The 24152-nt window shown below is 43.8% G+C and overlaps 1 protein-coding gene across 2 annotated transcripts in view; it reads right to left on the bottom strand.

Moving 5' to 3' along the window:
- Nucleotides 1–1676: 1676 nt before the first annotated feature.
- The window catches only part of tox3 (TOX high mobility group box family member 3), a 38937-nt gene continuing 16461 nt past the window's right edge, over nucleotides 1677–24152 (bottom strand). For both annotated transcript variants that reach the window (XM_035629106.2, XM_035629107.2), the window contains exons 2-7: nucleotides 18560–18625; nucleotides 11414–11665; nucleotides 5006–5269; nucleotides 4682–4912; nucleotides 4425–4505; nucleotides 1677–4170 (exon numbers count right to left, since the gene is read on the bottom strand). In XM_035629106.2, the coding sequence (XP_035484999.1) occupies nucleotides 3286–4170; nucleotides 4425–4505; nucleotides 4682–4912; nucleotides 5006–5269; nucleotides 11414–11665; nucleotides 18560–18625 (1779 nt within the window). In that variant the 3' untranslated portion in view covers nucleotides 1677–3285. The remainder of the gene's footprint in view (nucleotides 4171–4424; nucleotides 4506–4681; nucleotides 4913–5005; nucleotides 5270–11413; nucleotides 11666–18559; nucleotides 18626–24152) is intronic.

Here is a 24152-nt window from a genome sequence, read left to right as displayed (position 1 = left end):
TCAGTGTCAGCAGGGCTTTTGTTATGCTCACATTGTATCTGTGCACTGAATCGGAAAACAACAAAAGAGCCAAATAAATCATTAAAAATACCGAATCCCCTAGCCTCCACATCTGACTCCTTAGTCATCCTTGGCACAGTGCCGGGCAACTGACCTCAGTGGGGAGGAGGAGGACAATTAGGTCACCTCATGATTGCATTACTCAAATGACATATTAATGTCATAGTGCCCTTCATGCGTTTCATCAGCGTCGGTTAATGATGGGGTGAGAAAGAAAGGAGAGCATGGGTGATATTGATTGCTTCAAGCTCTTATGATCATATTGCACTGTGAAAAAAAAAACGAGGTCTACCGCATGAGGCCGGTGGAATTTATTTGTTCACCTATTCAAATTAAACCAATCTCCATTACAGACAGAGCTGTGTATTATTATCCCTGTAAATAATGTGTGTGTGTGTGTATAGCAGTGTTTTGAAAATATCTGTAACCTTTTTATTGCGGAGTCCCATAACTCCAACCCTGGCTGTGAGATATTTGTACACACAGTGACCGCAGTACTGAGGGGTTATGGAATAACAAGGAGCTCCATGCATTATTAATGGGCTCTGCTGTGAATCTGTTGAGAATAATAACAGCGATTTCCCAGAGCCTCATTACTGTGTGTTTTTAAAGCATGTGTTTGGTATCCATGGACACCCGCTTTCACATTCTCCTCTTCTCCCCTTGTATTGAGATTCAGGTCATGCACGGCACTTGCTGTTTTTAATTTTCATTTCATCATAAGCACTTTAAGACTGTTGCCAGCACTTATTTGCAGTTTTCCTGCAGACCTCTTCACTCGGGGTTCTGACAGGACAGATGCTGCAATTAATCAAGGCAGAGAAATGGGCATGGTTCTCATACTGAGCTGAGGAGCCAATCACTGCAGCAGCAGCAGCAGTGTCAGGCCTCGGCCCAAATTACTAATGCTTTTCTGAAACCAACTAATTGAAACCAAACCAAAAATGTAAAAAATTCTATCAAGCTGCTATCACAGAAGCACAGGAGCAGATTCTCGCTTCTAATTTGTAACTAACATTGAACTCCTGTTTAAAACGTCTCAGCTGCCTGAGGAAAAAAAGAAGAAGAAAAAAAGGAGGCAGTCTCTGGGCCAGTGGATTCACAGCCTATTGTGAAGATATGATAATTATTGTTTGCCTGCCTTCCCTCCCCCGCTCACCATATTATTCAAGGGAGCTCAGAAAACCCCTGGGGATGTCTTGGAAATGAAGCGATTTTGAAGGGAGTAAGAAAGAGGCAGAATCCAATGCACTGGTGTGTGAGACGGGGACTGTTATTGAGACAAGTACCAGTTACATGCTGACCTTGTCCAGTATCAACGCTGTTTTTACACACAGTTACAATGGACTTTCATTCAAATCACTGAGGCACAGCACGCACTAAAATAATGCCAACATTACCGCTCATATATCCCTGCAAAGTAGTTTTCTCCCTCTCGTAGAGTTACTCCATAGAAAAAATACAAATGTATTTTGTACAATCTCTTCAAGAAATGAGTGCTTTGAATATTTATCAGTGTATTCATTTTTAATAGCTAAACAAGGGGATGTGAAGAGATGCCTCGTAAAAGTTATGGCTGGTATAACTTTTGAAATAAACCGATTCCTTCAAATAAATATTTTGTGATTGATAGTTTAATTTTGAACAGCGACACAAAGAAATATATAATACTTCATACAAAATTATGGCTACTATCATATTAGAGATGGAACGTCTCTGGATTCGAATTCATGGCCCAGCAAAAACCCAAACATTAAATTACGTTTTCCTGACGTCGGCTGAAAACATCTTTTCTAGAACTCCATACCGATAAGCATTTATTCTATGGACAGTCTCAAGAAGCAGTTGGTTTGTAAGCAAAATACAAACAAAATGAATCGCTGCTATTGTAACTCATAAAAAAGTATAAAAGAGCAGAAATGCACTATGTGATATAGCAATCCACAGGTCATTTAACAATGTTTTAATTAAAGCCTCACATATTAAAACTTTACAACAGGTGATATGAAAAATGTACAACATTTTCTTTTTTTTCCAGGGACTTCTATACAGCTGGCAAAAATACCTCCGGTGCCTTTTCAGTTGGCTTTGGCAGTGCAACAAACTGGCTCTGCGAGTTCTCTTTTTTCCTATTTTTTTTGTTAAACAATGAAAGTATCAAGGAGCAGAGTAAAAATACATCAATCCCCAGACCATCGTTCTTGATCCAGAAATTTGTATTTACCATAAAATATCCCCTTTGTTACACAGAATAAAAACATAATTTAATTGTTAAACATCTGAAGTGAAAACAAATAGATTAAAGAAGAATTTTTTTTTTAATGGAGGTTGCCAGTTTTATGGTTTTTGGGCCATTCACCTGGAGGGTAGATTACCAGGTAAAGGATGTCTCATCTCGCCCCACTCTACAAAAACATGTACAGCAGATTACAGCTACAGTTTGATGATGTGATTACATAAATGATTTATGGCAGTCTCCGTCTCCGTCTCAGTCTGTTCAGTCATTCGTCCAGACATCTGCGTCCCGAGACCTTGTTCTTCATGACACTGTCTGCATTTGTGATACGGTGTAAATGTATGTTCAAACATCACGGGGCTTTTCGACGTGTGACAATTTCATTTGATGATTTCCTCCATGCCATCGTTACATCTGCAAGAATTGATTTGTGAAAAGAGAAGGGAGGGTTGGAGTGAAGAAAGTGTCATTATATACTGGCCAGTGTGGGAACAAAGACTTGACGCGTGGGTTACTGGTGTCCACCAAGGATCCGGTGAGTCATTCAGTCCAGGCAACAGCTGATAAAAATCCTTTTGTTCAAAACGCATGCAAAATGTCCTTTTGCTGCGGTGAGCTGACAACTCTGGCCTCATAAATAAAGCTTTATTGTTAAATAAAACAGCGGAAGACGCCCGTCTTCCAACATACTGTGTGCCCAGTCAGTTTTAAATTGACAACCGAAAGACCTCACAAACAAACAAATAAACAATCACTGGGCACTCGCCCCAACCGGCTTCATCATCACAGCTCAGCCTATTTTATAGACAAAACCCCAGCTAAACATGTTAAACTGCTGTACACGCGTGTGCATATCCGTCTATAACAATGGACAAGTTCTTTGTATAACATTCTAAATCTTACACACTTCTTAAGTGCAACTTAGAAAAGCAACGTGGAATGATGCTTTTATTTTATTCCTGTTCTTTGAGATAGGATTTCCATTTGGCTCAGTAAATGCTGACCTGGGACAGGACCTGAGCGTGGGCCTGGATTTGGGAGGGGTGCGGCTGCTGCTGCGGGGCTGGCTGGGGGCTGCCGAGCGATGCAGAGCCGGCCACTGAATGGGGGGTGCCGGGGGAATGCTGAGGTGGGGAACACTGGGACTGGTGCTGTTGCTGTTGTTGCTGTTGTTGTTGTTGTTGCTGCTGCTGCTGGAGATGTTGAATCTGCTGCTGATGCAGCTGATGCTGCAACTGCATGTGCTGCATCTGCATCTGCTGCTGCTGCTGCTGCTGCTGTTGCTGTTGCTGTTGTTGCTGTTGTTGCTGTTGTTGCTGTTGTTGCTGTTGCTGGTGTTGCTGCTGCTGCATGTGGTGCTGCTGCAGCTGCTGCTGGAGGTGGTGTTGGAAATGCTGATGCTGCATCTGTTGCTGGATCTGCTGGTGATGCATCTGCTGCTGCTGCATCTGATGATGCTGGAGGTGCTGCTGCATCTGCTGCTGTTGTTGCTGCTGCTGCTGGATATGCTGCATTGCATGCTGCTGCACCGGCTGCATGGGTGGACTCATCTGAGACACCGCTGTGGACTGGGCACCAGCCACCATGCCACCTCCGGCGCCCATCTGGCCAAGCAGCTGCGGTGGCATCCCGGGAGACATGTTTTGGTGGGAAACTGTAACCGAGGTCACAATCTGACTACCTCCTAGTCTCATCTGCAGAGGTTTCGGGGCTATGGCCCGCGGAATGCCTTGTTGAAGGACCTGGGATGCTGATGACATGGAAGGGTGCTGGTTGAGTGGTGAAGACAGCACCAGGCCCGGGGACAGGCTGGTGGAGGCCAGGGTCTGCTGCACTGAGCGGATAGTCTGGGCCTCAGCTGATTCTGCTGCCGCCTGGATGGAGAATCAAAATATCAGAAATGATCCACAAAGTCAAGGCTTACACCGCTGAGGGATGCGTCCGTATATGCTTGTAAGTATATGCATTTTCTAGACCATAAAATGCCTCGACGCTTTCTTTTATTACAAGAGATCTTTCTCTTAATTCAGTGGATATTGTACCATGAAGAATTATATTCACTGTACTGTAAACATGTGTAGTGCATCTGCACCCTTTTTTCAGGTGAAAAGAAGAAGCAGGTCCTCACCTTGGAAACCAGGCTCGCACGATATGCTGCAAGGGCTTTTAAGTATTCTTTTTTGGCAGCCTCCGTTTTGCTTTTGTATACCTGTGAGGACAAAAAAGGTAGATGTGAATGGACAAATAAATGGACTAAAACCTAAGGCAACATACACAACAAACAGACACCATATATAGTTCACAAACATTTGTACATTTGTATTTCTGTATCCCTCTTATCAACAGATTTGTTCGAATGGTCTGAAAAACTATATTTTATAGTACCTGCTTCTGCTCCTCTCCCAGACCATCCCACATGGAGGCCACAATCTTGGACACTTCTCCGAAGGTTGCGTTGGGATTCTGACCCTTGATGGCGGCCTGGGTGTCTCTGAAGAACAGGGCATAAGCTGACACTGGCTTCTGCGGCTCATTGGGATCCTTCTTCTTCTTCTTCTTGGGAGTCTTGGGTTTCTTTGTGGGATCTATGGGCGCTGGTCGCTTCTCACCAATGACCTGTAATGACAGCAGTTTTTGAGTTGAAATTGTCTTTTAAATCAGCAGGTTATTCCCAACCATTCAACCACACAATCAACTCCTCTTCCTCACCCTGTTGCCGTCATCCTGGTCGTCTTCGTTAATGGAGCTGGAGGGGGACGGCGTGGCCGACTTGCTGGCCGGCGGAGATGGCGAGGTATGGGTAATGTTGGGTCCGCCCATGTTGAGGCTCAGCTGTGTGTTGAGTTGGGATTGGTTGATGGTGGTCAGCTGATTCCGTGATATCATCCCGTTGGAGCCGTTCATGTTGATGATGGACTTCATCACCATGGCTGGGTTGGGTGGGTACTGGCGAAGGTGGCCCGGGCCCACGTGCTGTGATGCACAGGTAAAGAGAGACAGCAATCAGATACTATTTGGTGACATTTTACTGACCCATGATCCTCTGCTGTCACAATGCTGCACAAAGACACCTCTGTACTTACTACGACAGCCTGCTGCCCAGTGTACAAAGATCATGCAGCTGTATCCCACTACCAGAGAGGAAATCGGGTCATTGGATTCTTTGGATTGTTGTGTGGCAGATCACATGTCACAATGTCCTGGGTCTTAAATGTCTCTATTACAGGCCATGATAAATTAACTCGACACCCGAGGAGCTGGCTTTATACAGGCAGTAATTGATGGCTACACAGCTCAGCTGATTCTTTCAAAACTCCATTGTATGGAAATCAGCGACAGTTTTTGACTGCCCAGTCCCTGGAGGGAAAAGTGGACTCACTTCCCCGCACGGTTGTACATGCCTTCAAATTCCACAATGTAGTCGCAGTTTGTATGTATGCAGCTACATGTCAGTTCAGTTTGAAGTGGCCACAAGCCTATATGCTTGTAAAGTTACAACTCTGTGAAAGAGGAACCTTTCATAAATCATGTTCGACCACCTTATAGTGGAGGGAAAAAAAAAACACTTCTATATAATCAAATCCATAAATCAACCAGTTGAAGGTATGAAGCTTAAGAGCTACGGACGGCTCCCCTCCCTTCGACCATCTAGGGTATAAAGTAATACGATTTTTAAAAATATCCACTTTTGTCCTGGTAAAACATCCAGTTCTTGAAAGAGTCTTAGCGAAGGTGTAGGCAACATGTTTGCATTGATTGTGGTGAGGATGAAATTACGAGGCCTGCCAGCTCCCCAGAGGGAAGACTGATCAGAGAGCCAGTGGAGCTGACATGGAACAGAGGAGGGGACGTGCACACAACAGAAAAGTTGATTTGTTCTCCCTGGATACATCCATCTGGTATTCAGCAGCACAAACTCAATCTCTCCTAACATCAACACATCATAAACCCACGCACCTGGCTTTATTGAAAGAACCTTATGAGTGCCCGCCTTGAAAAACAATATTGGAACACCTTTTCAGACAGAAACATATTGGATCTACAATCCATTTCTTTCTCATATGCCACGTCTACTGCTTATCATAAATACAATCTATGAAGTGGGAGCAGATTTCTATTTACATGTGCAAGGAAGATTCAGCGAAAGGTGACACAAAGTTGGAGAAGAAATTGAAGAGTTGTTGTTGTGATTCTTCAAAATGGGGAGCATTTCAGTTTTCTCACAAATCAGGGCTGCGATACAAAAAAGGCTGTGACCAAATGACACATATCTGCAACCCGCCATGTTCCAATTGCTATTGTCATCTTCATTACTGAGAACACGACAGCTCGCGGCTTGCCCTCTACTCACTGTGAACATCAAAGACGTGCACACTGAGCTCATTAATCCTGGCCATCTGTATAATAACACTTTTGCCCAATCCCCATGATGCCCTTTCGACTTAGAGAAATGACCCACACTGCCATTTGTTTCGAATATGGTCATTTCTTCTAAATGCCCTTTGGATGTTAAAAGTATGCGCCGACGACCACAGTTAAAAGCTTAAAAAAACATAATATCGCATCCAACAGTCTTCCTTTACCACATATTACAGCAATAATTGGAGTAGCAACAATTTTCGCCGTTTACTTCGTGTTACGTCAATGAAACATCAGCTTAGGCACATCTGAGCTGAATGAAAAGATAACGGCTAATAACACACGAGCGACAGAGATCATCTTAAATAACAGTTGCCTTGATTGTGAATATGAATCAGGTGCTGGGATGTTTATTTATGTCCCTCTGACTTCTCATTTGCATTTTGATTGCAGTATTGTCAGCAGTCACAGCAGACATCAAACCAGATATTTTGATAGTGATCGTAAATCTGCAAGTAAGTCCTTATCTTGAGTACACAGTGGCCAGATGTGCCCTCCTCAGTCAGGATTGTGTGCGTGTGTTTGTCTTCTCTTTGTGTTTGTACGTCAAACGCTAACACGCTGAAATCTACTCTGCAATCAATAAAGGTCTTTCTTTTTGCTTTTAATGTCACAGCTGAAATAGCATCAACATATTATCGATAACAATACGCTGCGAAAGAAGAAAAACATTAATCTGGGCTTCATCCACTCTTAACACAGCAAACACTCCACATGCAGTCGCATAAAGCGTTTTGAAAAGATGAGAATGAATAAAACCCCACTTTTGACAACGTGTGAAACCTCTTCCGCTCTAAACGAAGGCCAATAAACACAGAGGCTGGACTCAGAATGCGGCATTATTCATTCGCCACCTGATAAAAATCTCAACACTGTTAGGGACCCGTCTGTTCTTAAAGATATTGGAAATCAGAATTTGGGGGTGAATTTATGAACAGTGGCACTATGTACTAAGCTGTAACAGGCTGAAAAGAATGTTAACAAGTTCAATTTCCATTCAATCAATGCTAGAGCTCTTGGAAATGTTCCATGGCAGGAGAGGGGTAAAATCATCTATATGGTAATTATAAGGATGAATCCCCCAGTAACTTTCGCCAGCATGAAAGGTCAGTCCTATTAAAGATAGTTTATCAGCACTCTGCACATATTCCTTTACTCTGCTTCTAAACGGAAACATAATTTTATCCCCCCCCCCCCTTCATTTTCTGCAACCTGCTGAAGTCTGTGCTTAAGCCAAATGAGAAAAATGGAATTGTGAATGCTGGTAAAGGCTATAATAGCATGAAGATAAATTGTTTTTCTTTCCCCCTGCCCTGTCTCGGTCAAACACACTTCTCTCTCTTTCGATTTCTGTGGTGTGCAAACTCAGTCCATCTTTCTCCCCAACCTCTAACCCCCACTTATATACAAATCTCTCTCCCTGTTCTCCCCCACCCTCCGAATGTGAGGCCAGGAGGTTCCCTCCCCTTGGTCCGCGACAGCCGCTGACCCATACCTCTTTCAACCATTTCTCCTGGTGCATTATGGGTATTTAAAACTTGTCCAACATGACATCATTTCATTTTCAGAGCTGCCTGAGAAAAGTAAATTACAGAATCAATCATGCAGAAGGTCAAGCTGAGTCTTCATTACAAGCAGTGCATGCCTGCATGAATATCTTTCATTTCTGACTGACCCAATATGTCACAATAGCTGTCAGTCGAGGGAGAAAAGAAGAAAGAAACGGAGCGGGGGAAAAAAAAATCCACTCTCTTAAATTGATGTACAACTCATGTCAGTGCTTCTTGGCTTGGAAGGGAGATAAGAGGGCAGTGTAGAAAAACATGCTTTCTGCAACAGTGCTCACATTTTCCATTTGATTCAGGATATAGTGGTTTCTGACCAGTCAAAACCAAGGGCATTATACTCACTGGTAATCTCCACAACATCAAAGCATATCAAATCATGTGAACAACAAACTGCAAATGGCTTTTTCAGCCTCACTTTCATCTTGTATGATGCATGTGGTCCAAACGCTGCCTCGTGTTGGACATTAGCATATCTTTGCTGCTGTAGAGCTAATGACATGTGAAGCTGCCGGTTTGTAATGAAAAAATATATAATGTGTCACCACATTGTGGGAGACGTAATAAGGCAGCAGGCTCGTATCTCCTCAATATTGATTTTAACATGTAATACAAGTGGTTGACTACTGTAGGTTTTCGAATCCAATCACGGAGGACACAGAGCCCATTTCGGGGCATCCTTACATGTGTCAAGAAAAAAGCCTAAAATGTGGCAAAGGCACCAGGTGTTTTTTGAAATGGAACCCAGAGACCCTTGCTGTGCAGGAGGGGGGAAATCGAGAAGAAATTGTGAATAAAGCAATACTGGCAGCTCTAACTCCAGTACTATTTGGCACTATTGAGACTCAATCACAGATCAGGAGGACACATGCTGGGAGACAAAAATGAGAGTCAGAAGCTTGTTAGGAGAGCAGATTAAATAAATAATGACTTCAGACTCGGGGCTTGCCAGGCACGATGCAGTTGAGAAAATGTACTTCTCTTTGTAGAAGCTCGGCATCTGTGGCCAATTTGCGAGACGCGCGCTGAACGTTATGGGGACAGGAATTAGCAGAACACTTGGCAACGCAATGACATGGAAGAAGCTTTTGAAAATAGCCCAGGTACATTCACTGGTTGGGTTTCTCATTAAGTTCTGATAAGAGACAGGCTTTCGCGCACACTAAATATTCTCCAGCAGTAAGCTCGCACGGAGAAAGAAAACCGGGACAAGTGTTTGGGAAATATGAGCATGGTGGCTTGATGAAAAATGTAATTGCAATAGTGCACGGTTTATTTGTTTGCCCCTGCAGCCATAACAAATAACACAAAATGTAATCATGTATATAAGGTTGTCATCCCTTTATCAGTGTGCTGACAAAATGACAAAACACCCCTCTAAGAGCCTTCGTAAATCATTGTCTCTGTATATAGAATGCACTGCGAAAAAGCACTGTTACTTATCTCATTTAAAAGTTGCGTTCTCTTTTCAAGATGGAAATAAACCCTCAGATGAATAGAATTTCCACTGGCATTGTCACAAGACTTTTGGGGATCAATCCCATTTACAGGAAAAATGAAGGGCCACCACAATCCTTCCTGCGGTACAATGTGTGATGACTGATAACGAGTGAGTGGTGTGCCGACGACAATGCCACGAGGCAAGGAGCAGAAACCCATATTCTCCCCTCGGTTTTTAATAGAGTCTCTGCACAATCAGAGACATGAGCCATGCAAATGGTGTTAAAGAGGAATAATGTTTGAGAATCAAATCTAATCCTCCAGCAAGTCGTGAGAAAAGTCGGGAATGTAATTGTGTCAAGGTTCTGTTTCTTCCAGATGTAGAAAGCTTAACTGACCATGAAATGAAAATTCTTTAGGCAAAAGCCTTCTGGGGCTCACTTACTGTATGCGGCAGGGATATTTTAAAAGCCGCAATTATTTTACATGCCAGAAGCATGGAAGCAGGAAAAGGAGCTGTAACATTTTATAGCCCCCTTCCCATATGGAATGTAAATAAATATCTCTAATATCAGCGGGATTCAACAAATGTGTTACAGAGGAGGGGGGCCAGGGGGTTTGATACACAATTCATTTATTCACACAGTTATAATAATCATGGCGCCTCTTCTGTGCTTTGTGGTTCACAAAGCAAATTCAACATCACTATCATCGTCTCTCAGCTCATACCTTTGTCCTTTCGTTTCTTTTCTCCTAAATGAATCTTCCATTTCTGTAATAGCTCCGTAAGACAACTAGTCAGCCAGTGACATTTCCATTTTTCCTCCCCAATGCCTCTTTGATTGTGCCATTTAAAAAATGCCTCTCCACCCTGAGACAACAATCTCACAATCTATGGCGCACGGCAGTATCAACATAAAGAGAGCGATTACTTTGTCTACTGCTCCGTGTTTGACCATCTGTGTCAGTGGATTAAGCTAAAACTATGTTAGTCAAGACCCCACTGGGAGGGTGACTCTCTCACAAAGACAAAGCCGATCCTAAACTCAACACGAACCACGTGTCCTTTCTGAAGACCTCATGAGGCGTTGGACAGAAACATGCATCAGCATTTAAAGCATACAACAACAAAAAAAAAGCCTCATGAATTAAATATGAGCATATGAAACGGTGTCACCTTTTGGTCCCACTTTCACTGTCTTTCTGGGTCTGAGTGCGCTTTGTACTCTACCACCCCTGCACATCTGCTCACCTTACTGAGGAGATCATTCACGCTATGTGTGCTTTTTACTCCTTGAAAAAAAATAAAGATACCCACAGTAAGTAACATAATATCATGACATTTACGCGATGTGATCATATACCTTCTGTGCTGTAAACAGGGCCAGATGCTGTGCCAGATGCACTGACAACAGGAGGCACACCAAAAACTGTGAAGGTGAAATCATGGTTCGGGGAAAGCGCTCATTTAAGGACGTTATGCTTCTGGCATCAGGGGTCTCCAGTAGTATATACTTATAAATCATATATCTAGGATTGGTTAACACATCTGGCACTGCAGCTACAAGTGGGACACACGCCGGAGGAGTGCTAGTGCAGGATTTTGTGTGTTGACAAATGAGGATTTCTCTAGTCGCAGCGAATAAATAAACTTCTTGATTTACTACTTGTATAAATGCATGGGAGTGCTCACCACAGGTTGCCCGTTGTTGACAGACATGGCTTCCTGGTCCATCATGTTGCGTGAGATGGTAATGGAGGGCAGCTCCAGGCTCTGAGGGGGGAACTGGGGGATTAATGGGCCCCTGTGTGGACCCGGGGGCTCTGGCATTGCTGAGAAAGGTGAGTCCACGTCCGACAGACCTAGACCGGACTCCGTCTCTGGTGGAGGCGTAATGGGAGGAATCTCAAACTCCTCGTCACCCAAGCTGGGCGTATGAAAAGTCTGAAAGGGAGAAAGGAAAAAGGAAAGTCATGAAATCCACAAACACAACGCGCTCGCTGAGATGGGCCTTATCTAACATGCCGGACGGAAACCTTCAGGGATTAAATCAGGCAACTTTGTTTAAGAGAGGGAGTGTTTTAGTGGAGAGGTAATACACTGTCTGGGAGTGCACTAAGATGTAACATCTACTAAACCTATTAAAGTCCACTTTGAGCAAAAAGAGGAGGGGGGAGGCAAGTGTGGAAGAAGATGTCAAAAGCAAAAATATCAAACGGCAATCACAGGAGAGAGAGGATACATGATAAAAGCCCTTAATCTTGGGGATGGAAGATGTTGGGTTGAAGTGCAGTGAAAATACACGTCACAGGGAGATGGGTTTAAAGAACATTTCCAAAGATTATTACGCTTGGCCAAAAGTGTTTCTTTTTGTTCCCCTTGCTCGGACCCTTAAATCTGCTCATCAAACAGCCTAATCCTTATGCCTTTCGAATTAAAGCTTTTGGTCACACTTAATTTGCTTATGTGCCTTATTGGAGATGGGACTGTTCACCTACTTGGGTCTTGTTGTCAAGTGTACATTGCATTAAGCTAGACTCAGGAAAGGCAATGTATTCATATCCCCACAATGACCACTCTGCTGGTCCACGTAAATGCCGCTGTTATCTGGGGGCTGGTCTTGGCTGCTGCCGTGAAGCCAACGAAAACCTCTTCAAAGCACGGGTCTCTCACCAAAAGTGATACGGTCTTTACTGCTAGCACTGCTTGGCAAGCATAGTCGTGCGGTGCTGAAATCATATTAGACACCCAGTGCTGTTGGAACATCCTGTTGAAAATGCAACAAACCGAAGGCAGCTCTGCTGTGGGACCTTTTCGGGTTGATCTCAAACACTACTCCCTTGTCTTCCTGTCACTTTGACAGCAGCGTTTTAGACCCGTCTCTGGCGACCTCATCAACAGTTTCTCACTCTTAACAAAATGTGACAACATTACAGCACATGTAGAGCATCACAGTTGGCCTTGTCACATATGACTCAAACTCCTACCTCAGCAGAGGTGAGGTTCTACAAATCTCAAAGGAAACTACACTCGACAACAGAGATAACCAGGCCTGTCTTCCATGTCTTCCTCGGCTCCGTCTCTGTCTCCGGTAGAGGATTGAATAACAGAAGGGAGACAATGGAGGGAATATGCCAACACAGCCCTTGATAAGGGAGTATTAATGTTCTTCTTCCTTGCTTTAGCACACAGACACTTGAAACTAATTCATTGCCTAGTCAGGGCAGCTGTCTTGACAAGCACTGATGAATTCCTGTGGCAGAGGCAGCTAATAGAGTTTTCAATCCCACCCCTTTTCCGTCTCTCTTCCTGCTGCCTAACACCGTCTCACTTCTCAGCGCTTGTTTCACAGCTAGAGAATCCGTTCTCCTTTCAGAAGGAGCTAAGGTCATATTCATCACCCCTGGCCTCTGGCTTGCAGAGTGCTGAATAAATCACGTGCACCTTCAGTAGCAACGATTCGCCTCTGTTGTCATATTGTGCTTGAGTCCTACTCGTATACATCTGGAATGCAGTTCCCAATAATGCCTGTGCAGCAACATATGAATAGAAATAACAAAGTTAATAAAACAGAAATGTCATGGACATAAAGTTCCGGTAGCATGTGGAAACGCTAAGAGCTCATCCATCATCTCGGTCTTCATTCATCATTTTTTAACTCTTCCCTGTGGAGCAGGGTCAATCTCCACATCGGACTTGAGATCTATGGTGCCAGTCTCATCTGTATTATATCATGCGGCAATCTGAAAGCACTTGTACACTATAGTATAATCTCTCTTACCGGCATCAGACCTGCCTTGGCCTCCCCTTGTCCATTGCAGTGAGATAAACAGCAAAGGTAATTTGGCCATATCTCTCCACATGAGCAGGGTAGCTTTTGAGGAGGACACAATATCACTATGGATACTATTTGCTGCTTCAAGTGGGTTTCCGTTGGTGTTATATTGTCTGAGGTAAATTAGGGCAGAACTATATAGGCCACTGGATCCGAACGGCATGGTCCACCATGGCCTGAATTACCGAGCCATCGTAGAGATTTGAGGGAAACGTCAAAGAAGAGGGCTGGCTGAGGTGAGCTCCTCTGGTAGGAGACAAGCACAGGCATGACTTTGACCTTTAAGTGAAACACGGACATGTACTAGGGGGAGAGGACGGCTAATTTTTTGTGTAAACTACTGACAGTGGAGGATAGAGAAAGATTTTTGTTTTTAAAATTCAGTTTGCAAGAACAAGATCGGTATCAAAGACTGTGTTTGTGTGCTTAGCCTCTTTTTGTTTAAAAAATAAAAAAAGTAAAACTATACAAATCAAATATCTGCACCAGGGGCAATGATAATGGAGACATTGTGTTTGTGTCCGAATTGGGGGGTAAAGAGGTATGTCAGCAGTCTGTGGAGAAAAGGCCCTCTCCCCATGGAGGAGGTGCCAGACTTTACTGGAACCCACAGAGTGTTACATTGTTGCACACTGTCTGGTGTCATTTCACATAAAGCCAGTCTAATTCTGCACCAGGAGCAGCTTAGGGGGCTCTGATCTTAGATTAAGAGATGCACAATCCACTTTCTTTGCATCAGCAGCCTGATTATCCATTTAAATTGTTCTGAAAAGCTCAGCAGAGCCAAGTGCCAAGCCAGATGCTGGATTGGGATGTGCAGGCATGTACGTCTAAAGGGGCCGGGCAAGGGTGAGCAAAAGAGAGAGAGAGAGAGAGAACGGGTTGTGTGCATGAGTCTTTCCATTGGCAGTCACAGGTTTCAGCGGTATGAGGGCAGAGCAGAGCTTAGTTACAGAGAGGCCTGATGTACGCAGCATGAGCACCCTGTCCTCAGTGTCTACTGAAGGCGGTACACATGGACCGAACTGTACTGTGCTCAAAATCGATTCTGGGATAATGTGTGAGGGTAGTTAATTTGGAATAGTATAAATTGTCAGGTTAACTGATATATACAGTCTTCCTTTCATCCTTAAGTATAAGACAAGGACTGAGACTAATGCCAACATGGTGATATGCAGCCGGCGAAATGTTTTGTATGTTTACCATCTTAGAATGGTAGCAGTCAAGGAATAGTCAGAAGAGCATGATCATTCTGTAGTATATAACTTCTGGGCACCATTAATATATGTACCAACTTTTATGAAAATCCATTCATTAGCAGTTGAAATATGTCAGCCTGAACCAAAGTGGTTGACCGATAGACCAAATGCAAGACGGACCCATCCCTTGATATAAAACGTATGAGGATACAGAACTGACAAAATGCTAGTGCAAAAGGTCTTTACAGTACAACGCGTTGTGGTAATCAGTATAATTTGGCTTATATAGAGTACATTATTTTAACAATATGTCATTAAACCCATAAAACAATGTTCACAATAACAGAAACGCAGGGAGATGACAAGGGGATATGTATCAGTAAATTTTCCCTCCAGGCACTTTATCCCTTTGCTGCCTCGGTTAAATATGAGGACAAAGAGCAAGAAAAGGCCTTTCAGGCAATCTTCCCAGTGCTCCAATAAATGTAGTAATGCAATGACTAAGACTTGTTAAAGGCAGCACTATGCAATTACTGCATATAATAGGCCTCGGAATCAATCGGGGCAGGATTGAGGATCCAGTTTCAAATATCTAGACAGGCAGAGTGCAGCTACTCAAATGACAACATCAACCATGGCACCCCCTCATCAACATTATTTCAAATTTGGATCATTTGTAGTCCATTTCTACATATTTATAGTTCATTACACGTCTGTAATTTGATTGGGAACGTAAAGTGATACATCTGAGTGGAACACAATCTCGCCGTGCAGTATCCTTTTCCCTGAGGGAAGCAGTCAAGCTTTCCCTGCTAGGATGTATGCTTTAACCAGGCACTCCAAGGTCATCTTATCTCATCCTCTAAGTGCATAAGGTAAATGATACATCGGCCATCTAAACAGCAAATACAGGTCTGCTGTTTGGATGTAGAAGCATTCTGCCTCGGGCTCAAACAAAATGTAAATGTACAGTGCTGTTGTGAGGAATCTCAAGGATAACAGGTTTATATTAGTGTGTATATAGTTAAAGGAGTAATTCCGGAGGTAGCAAAAAAAAAAAATTGTAAACACTTTCCTTCTTTGACCCGAGTCAAAGCCTTGATGAAAACATGTACAAGAAGTTCTAACAAAAAGACAACAAACTGTATATAAGGGAAACTATTAAACAATTGAGGAAGGAAATAACACCTTTCCTCTTACAAAAGATTTTCATTTAAAAGTATTAACATACACCCTTAGTCAACACAGCACTCTTGGGATGTTGCTGCTTCAGTCTACATTCACACTAAAATGTTTTCGTTTTTTAAAAAGAAGCATTTCTGTTACATTTACACTTTAATACGGAGAGTTTTGGAAACGCTGCCAGTCCCGTTCTAGTGTGAAAACTCTGGGTTGCTCTTCAGTCTGGATAAGCTCCAACAGGGACTTTTGGAAACAATGAGGCAGACGCCCACTTTTACCTCCTGATAAGGTCGGACCAGTCTCAACTCATTTACCAGTGGTGAACGCAGCATGGATCCTCGTCCTTGATAACAGTCATCGGAGTGAGAAAAGAAATCACAGTCTTACTTTTCACCGTGGCTGTTCCTCGTTCACAGTATTTTCTGCAACTAAAGCAAACAATTGCAGAAAAGACAATCTGCTTCCTGTTACCACTGGCATGCACATGCCGAGTGTGTGTCAACGGTCATGTGATGCATTTTCAAGCGTGTTAATATAGAGCAGGTGTTTAGACATGTATTTGTGATGCTTTACTGTATGACAAAAAATACTTAGATTCACTGACTTCATGAATCTTGTGTTATTGTTACACTAGGTATGTTTTCTTATTCAACATCATGTCAGATTTGTCAAAGAACATGGAGGTTAAAATACTGCTGAGAAAACCTGATACAATAAAACTTGTTTTATGTGACAGTGCGAACGCAAGGCAGCATTATAGCTTTTGCGAAAAATCTTTCTATGTGGGCTAAACATTTGAGATAATCCAATTAATAACTCAAGACTAATAAAGATAATTCCTTCCAGACATAACTTGAGAACGAAGCGTAGCAACACAAAAAGTAAAGAGTGTATCTTCATAAAATACATGAAGGGTGCGTGCCCTCTGGTTTTTATTTGAAAACAATAGCTAAGCAAATGCGGTGGCATAAATTTAACCTCGCTGTCAAACGTAGCTTTTCATCATAGAGGCCTCATGAAGCAGACTTCCTTTCTCATTGTACCCTCAGCCCGAGGCAGCCGCATTAAATAGATTAATATAGCATTAAAGTGGAGGGACCGGAAACTTCACAACTCAAAGTGGAAGCCACTTTAATCTCAGTTCAGCTCAGGTTGCAACAACCAATGCTCTGGACACTCCATCGCTTGAAAAAACAGAATCTACGCATCAGACTTCATCTCCTCCTCTATCCTTCTAAGCACAATGCCATCTGTGCTTTAACACTGGAAACAGTTGTTCCTTTTGATAAAATGCAAATGAGCTGGGCTGTTTTTATCAAGGAGCAACCCCCCAGCCACCCACCCACCCGCGAACCCAACCCCTCCCCCCGTTCCCTTACTGCCACAGTGGGCCCTCACAGCTGGGCGCTGAATGCTCTCCGGGCAGCTTGTGTCGGCGTGGTCCCCGCTGCAGTGGGCCTCAGCAGCCCCGCCGATACAGGGAGGATGCGTCCACTCAGTGTAAATGCGGGGCGAAATCAAACTCCTTCCGTGACACCCTGTGGCTTTGTGAGGCGGCCACTTTATGAGCATGAGGTCGCGCGCTCCGAACACTTCGGAGCTCGAACGTCACGGTTGCATCCCAACTGCTCGACTGGCATGGACCAGGCAACGATAAGGCTAACAATGACATCTAGCATTGCATTTGGAGCTGCGCAGTGATGCCTCGCTGTGGGTTTCGAATCCAGATTGATTGGCCCGTTTGAACCACAGAGGATGGCGGGTATTTTTGGTGCACTTGTCTCTAATGACAGGGCAGCGGAGTGGGTGGAGGGGCAATAAAACGGGTAAATTTAGCACACTGTTAGGACATCTATGGCTCGGAGAGGCAGTTATTTACCTCCAGAGGAACAACTATTCCCTTCTTTATTTTAAAGCAGCAGAACAGTACACAGAGTCATTACAGCAGCTCCACAGCCAAAGATTGTCGGTGACATTTCATTTTGTGTAAGTGCCGGCAGACGGAGTGGCTCAGAGAGTGACAGAACCACAGGATCTCTTTGGGCTCCTTCGTTATGGCTTTAAAAAGAAGGGGGAGGGTGAAAACAGGTGTTTACATCCTCAGCTTCCCGAGGTATCACTTTATCTCGGAGAGTGCAGTCGGGTCACATCAGCGTCAGCTCTGCGACGTTAAGTTACTATGAGACAATAAGGGGCGAGTCTGTAGCCCATCTATTTGTGAGCTCATGGGTTTGTGTGGGTCTCAGGCAGCATTTCAGGTAATAAAAATGATGCGGTCTATAATTAAAATGGAGACATTTAAATCAGAGTTTCATTATGGATATTTCAGTGGGCTTAAGTGTGTAAATCATAGGGCTTCTGCTTCAGGATATTGTCTTTTTTGTCTTTGCCCATTGAAATTTCCGTGAACAGCGAATCCCCAAAATATATTCATAAAAGAGGAGAACCATTTGTATACAGTACATTTTAACTAAATGGAGACAATATTCATCTATTAGTATAAAGTAAAATTATAATTTACAGCCCTGGCTGTATTTACATCAGCAAGGATGTTTGCATCAGTCGAATTTCCTATGATCAAAAGTAAATCTACTCTAATAACCGAAAGTAAAGTATACTCACATCACCAGCAGCCAGCAGGGCACCGTTCGCCTCCGCCATGTTCATGTAGTTGTTGTTATTCTGGAACTGCAAAAGACGAGAAAAAGAGGAAGAAAAAAAAAAAACACAATCAGCCTTCGAGTGTCCAGATAAGATCCAGTGTAACCGGCCCTGCCTCCCGTTCATAATGGACACCTGTCACTCAAACAGATTGTCACACTCTGCTGCGAATGTTTACACACCGAGTTAACCCCCTTTTTTCTCGACGTGCACTGCCACTCCGCCGTTATTGGGACATGACAAGAGGCATGGGAGAGGCCCGGGCCAATTCAAAACCAGGGTAATGAGAATCTGGCCGGGCTATTCAGCTCTTATGGGATGGCAATTAAGGATATGTTTGCATCACAAAGCCAAGTATCAAGATGCAGTGGCAGGTTATTAACTTCAAATAACCTATGGGAGTGGAGTGATACTGAGGGGAAATAAGGAGGTGGAGTGTTTTTAATACGGGTGGAGTTTGGTTGAACAATTAATGTAACTTATTATTTGACAGTTATCCATGCTCACAAACATCCTACTTAGCACAACAATAAAATGAGAGCATTTACCTGTTGATATCAAAAGTGATATGAAAGTAATAACAAAGCCGATAGCAGGCGAGAATAGTAGAGTGTCTTACTGTGAGACAGCTGATAAGCTATTAAAACCCTGTACTTTGACACAAAATAACATGTTTTCACAACACCCCCCCCCCCCCCCCCCCCCCCCCCCCCCCCCCCCGCCCCCCCGCCCCCCTCCTCCCACACACATAGCCTGCTGGCAAAATGGCAGCCACTTCCTTTCTTCGGAGACACAGCCGCGCTGACAGGTAGGAACAATGGGACATAGAATGAAGAATTATGGGCTAGCAGCTGGGCCCAGGAGCACAATGCACCTCTCTGTGAGTGAGGAGTGCAAAAACCCAGCCTACACGCCTCGGAGGAGGAAGAATCGCAGCGCAGTCGCGTCTTCGCGAGGTTCCACGGAGAGCGCTCTTTGCTGTTCTCAAGAACGCTCGGCAGTGATCCCTTCTTTCTGTGTTCATGACCAAGTCGCTCTTTTAAAACACTACGAGTGATGAGGAACTCCAAAGGATGTCTTCTTATCTGAGCAGAAGCCAAACAATGGTGGAAACAAATTAAGATCAGGGTGAACTGAGGACTACATTAATATATTTTCGACCCCTTTTGTGTGTGTCGTTTTTTTTTCTTTCTCTGTTCTCCTTTTTCTTCTGAGTGGTTAGTATGCGAATGTAATTACCGAAAGAGCTGCTGCTAATCAACCGCGAATGGTATCCATTAATTAGTCTATGCCCCGGAGAGGGAGTGGGGAATCAGCAGCAATGTTAACAGGGTTACGCACCAATGAGAGGGGGAGCCACAAGCTCTGCCAGCAGTTTGCTGAAGCAGGTGGTTTGCGCTGTCGGGGCCTCTGGTGCCGTCTCACCTGGAGCTGCCCCACTAAACTACATCTGACTCGCAGCACTGGGGTTTTACATGTTTGCACAAAGGCTGGCGCCAATATATAAAGACACAGACGCGTGGCGCGCACTCGGGCTCACAAGGCGTCGGGTGACAAACATCTGTCCACGGCTGGTCCTCCTTCACGTCGCGGCTGGGTGTAACTTTGAGACATGACATGGTTGGGTTACGTCAGCTACTCGGCTGGTAATTAACCTTATGCCGGGCTTATCTTGGAAGTGTTACTCCGACCCCCCCCCCCCCCCCTTCTTTTAGATAACAAATTGAAGTCTCAGAGATATCCCTCTCTATTCAAGCACTAGGAACATTGTTCTGATTGTGGGGGGAGATAGGACTTCGTGCAGTGCCGTCTCTGTTTCTTCTGCCCCTGTCTCCCTCCAGATGTGAGTGTCATTTTTCAAGAGAGCCGACCATTGCGCTTCACTGTAAATAGTTTGCTCATAGTTTGGGGAAATCCCCGAGGAATACGGACAGTTTTGTAATCCTCTACTACAGATGCTCGTACACTTTTCTGCCCGTTGCATGAAAAGAAACGGTGAGAGGTTTTTTTGCAGAGTTGCTCTGTCTCAAACTTCTTGACTGCATTAAACAATCAACTCAATTACTCGTCGCGTTACGCATCGCTGGTCAAAGCGGATGACAAGTTCACGAGCATGGAAGTGTTTCTAAATCAGGAAGCGACGCGTCGTGAGAAAACAGACCGCCACACTGAGAGGTATGGCTGAATTGCACACAGTAAGAACGGACACTGATCCGAATCAAATTAGCTTCATCGGAGAAAACAGAATCGAGTTAAGTCCAAGTGCTAATTACTAGCGTGGAACTCCCTGGGCTCCGTCTCTGTGAGTCATGTCTTCTTGTGTTTTCAGGGCCCTTTAAGAGCAGCTGCAAATCTCCTCTGAGAGCTGCGACTAACATCCCAAGAAATGTCCCCAGCCACTGGTATCAATCTTCACCATTAAAAGCTGTACCGTGTTGCGGCGCGGCGGCGGGTTTGGGGGCCTCGGTGGACGACCAGGGCAGGGAGTGGAGATTGTTATTGTTATTCCCAATTAATTTTTTTTTTTTTTTGGAGAGGGGGGGGAGGGGGGGGGGGAATTTGCGGTCATGTCCGCGGCAGCGCCGATTGAGTCAAATGCCAGATGAAATTAAGTGTGATTGGAGGGACCGCGCAGCTGACGGTAAGGCACCGCGCTAAAATGGGTCAGCGCAGACAATGAAGGCTCTGTAATTAAAATGATGTGACTTGCTAGAAGAGAGTTGCAGTAGCCATGTGAGGAGCCAAACAACCATGTGCGTGTGTGTGCGCGCGCGTGTGAATGGAGAAGTATTTTGGAAACAGAGATTTAAGGCAAAAGGAAAAGTTGAGGGAATCTAAGGACTAGAAATCACAGGACTTATGCAGGATAAATGCTCCTGACACACAATAAACTGGCCTTAACTGTCTTGTAAAGCACTATAGCAGCATCTCGGGCAGTGATGATAAGTACATTCAGGAAACCGGCATCTCACCTCTTCACATTTTCAAAAATCAGCCATGCACTTCTAGAAGGGAACTGATTGGGCGCCATAGAAAACTGAGCTTTAAATTGCTGTAGGAGGCTTTTATTAACAGAGTGCGTCCACAGTTAAGGGTGCTCTGTAATATGAGTCGAAGTGAGAGCCAGACATGTCGACATGGCAGAGCAAACAGTGGGCACTCAGTGTTTTTATTTCTCCTTCTGCACCACCAGCACATTTCTTCAATAACTGTTTAACAGGAGAGAATTAAGAGCTTACATGGACCATGATCCTGATGTGAAAAGACTCCACTGTCTGCATAATTGCAGGCAGACAGAAAACCAAGCGGCCTCGCAGTGAATGGGATGAATATGAATTTCGGGATTTTTTCTGTAAATGCACAGCCTTTCTCGATCAAGAGAATAATTCACGGGTCCTCATACAATTAACATTTAAACAACCAACATCAGCATACACTGTCTATTTTTTTTTTTTTTTTTTGACTGAAGCAAATGTCATTTTGATGCTTGATTTTTTTTTCTTCCCCGCCAACATTTTAAATCCCAGGGCAGGAATATTTGTATGAAAGAATGTCCAACGGGAAATAAGGTTTTTTACAGCTATTATAGCATACAAAATTATGTCAACCTCAGGGTGAACACAATATTGCACCAACATGACCCCATCTCACCCCAAGTATGATGGAGCTACCACACAGATCTTATCAGTAAACATGAACTGGACAACCAAGATCCACCGAATCCATTCCACCTCTGCATGCATACAGATGGCAAAAAAACATGCACTGGTTTATATTTTTTTTAATCCGAACATTGAAAACGGCTCAGTCAATGTTTATGAAATGGTCAATTAAATAAAGAATGGCTGGGAAAATGTGTGTGATGACACAGCATTTAATACTGTATATTTATATAAAAAAGAATGGGAAATGTGTTAATGCATTTTCAAATTATCTCTAGCAGACTGTTCTTTGGTTTTACAGTGCAGTCAAAAAGTCACAATACCAGTGCCGTGTGTCAGCAGGTAACCAAATTGGACACATTCTTTCTCCCCACTGAAAGCCACCAAACTAATTCAATCAAGCGCCCGGGCTTTTCCAGAAACATATCAACTGCTGACAAGCGATTTTGCAGTTCAGCCTGAGCCCAGTAATCACAGCCTAGCATGTGTTCTCTGGAACATGACACTTGTGCTAATATGGTCTCCAGTGGTTGCACTAAAATACAGCAAAAGCACCAGCGTTAAAAGTCAACCTCCAATCCCGAGAAAAAACCCACAGTAATTTGCTTTGTATTATTTTATGCAATTTCCTTCAAAGCTCGGCCTACCGCCAGGTTGGAGCCTCTCTTTTAGTGAAGGCGAATCGAGAATCAAAAGAGCAGCTATGTTTTCCTTTCCTGCAGTCCTGGTCCATGTCGTAGCCCCATGGAAAAGTTATCTTCTGATTCCCGAGGTGCTCCTCACCCAATACGTACTCGTTTACAACCCCATTCAGCATAAACACTCTGCAGCCGCCTCTCTGGTAATCACAAGGCCTATTCACACGCAGCGGGCCGCCGTGCATGCAGTGCCGAGCTGACATATATAGATATATTCCCTCCCATGTGTGCAGCAGTCAATTTGTAAAGCGACTCCACAACACAGCATGTCCACACAGTCGGCTCACAAGCTGTGTTCTGATCTGCAGGCCGAATCGATTGGTAATTCAGTTTGAAGCTGAAATCATTACTCCCCCAGCCCAGCACTGTCTTCCACCATTAGGACTGCTGGTCCTCAACTACACGAGGTAGCATCGAGGGAAGTTTACTGTAGCATCTCGCTCTTCCTTTGCCGCTCAGTGTGAGTATCTTCACAGTCGTGCAGAGCATCCGGCATGAGCAAAAGTCTCAGTCTTATCTGAGATCTGAATCATGACAGTTTTGTTCAGTGCTGTGCACTGATGTGTCTCTTCAAGACAAAACCTGAAGGAGCAGTTTAAACTCATGTGGACAACACATCCGGGTGTGTGTTTGCTCCTACAAGTGCTATACCTGTATGAGGCTCATGTTCAAATTTGGACCTTTAACTTCTGGAAGATGTCCACACTAGGGTCTCTAAAATATGAGAGCATGGCACTATAGATGGAGGTTGTCCTGAGCAAAGCCAAAAGCAGAGCCTCTGTTTCCTCAAACTACACTACAGGGTACATGAACATTACAATTATGTCATGGGGCATGAAACTAAGTTTGCATATCCAACCAAAATTACAAGCTTAACTATCATAATAAAGGAGAAACCTTAAGCGATTTCACAGTTCAGCAAATATACATTATGTTTTTTTTCTTTTTTTAATTTCCCAGTCATTATAGCAGTGTTGAAAGACAGTAGAAAGGGAAGTTATAGCTGGTGCGTTCAGCATATTCCTCAGGGCTAGATTTATATTCAGCACTGACACGGTGTTTAAAAGTGATAACATGGAGACGCAAATAGACCAGGGTGAAACAACATTTGAAAGATCTTTGCATTTCTTTTCAAATGAGGCTGGGTGAGGTCAAAAGCTGCTTGTCACATGATATGAATTTTTAAAAAGATTA

This window comes from Scophthalmus maximus, chromosome 4, assembly GCF_022379125.1.
Source record: "Scophthalmus maximus strain ysfricsl-2021 chromosome 4, ASM2237912v1, whole genome shotgun sequence".
NCBI classification, from domain to species: domain Eukaryota; kingdom Metazoa; phylum Chordata; class Actinopteri; order Pleuronectiformes; family Scophthalmidae; genus Scophthalmus; species Scophthalmus maximus.
Note: the sequence above shows the minus strand (reverse complement) of the source record. Positions and strands in the feature narration are given on the sequence as shown.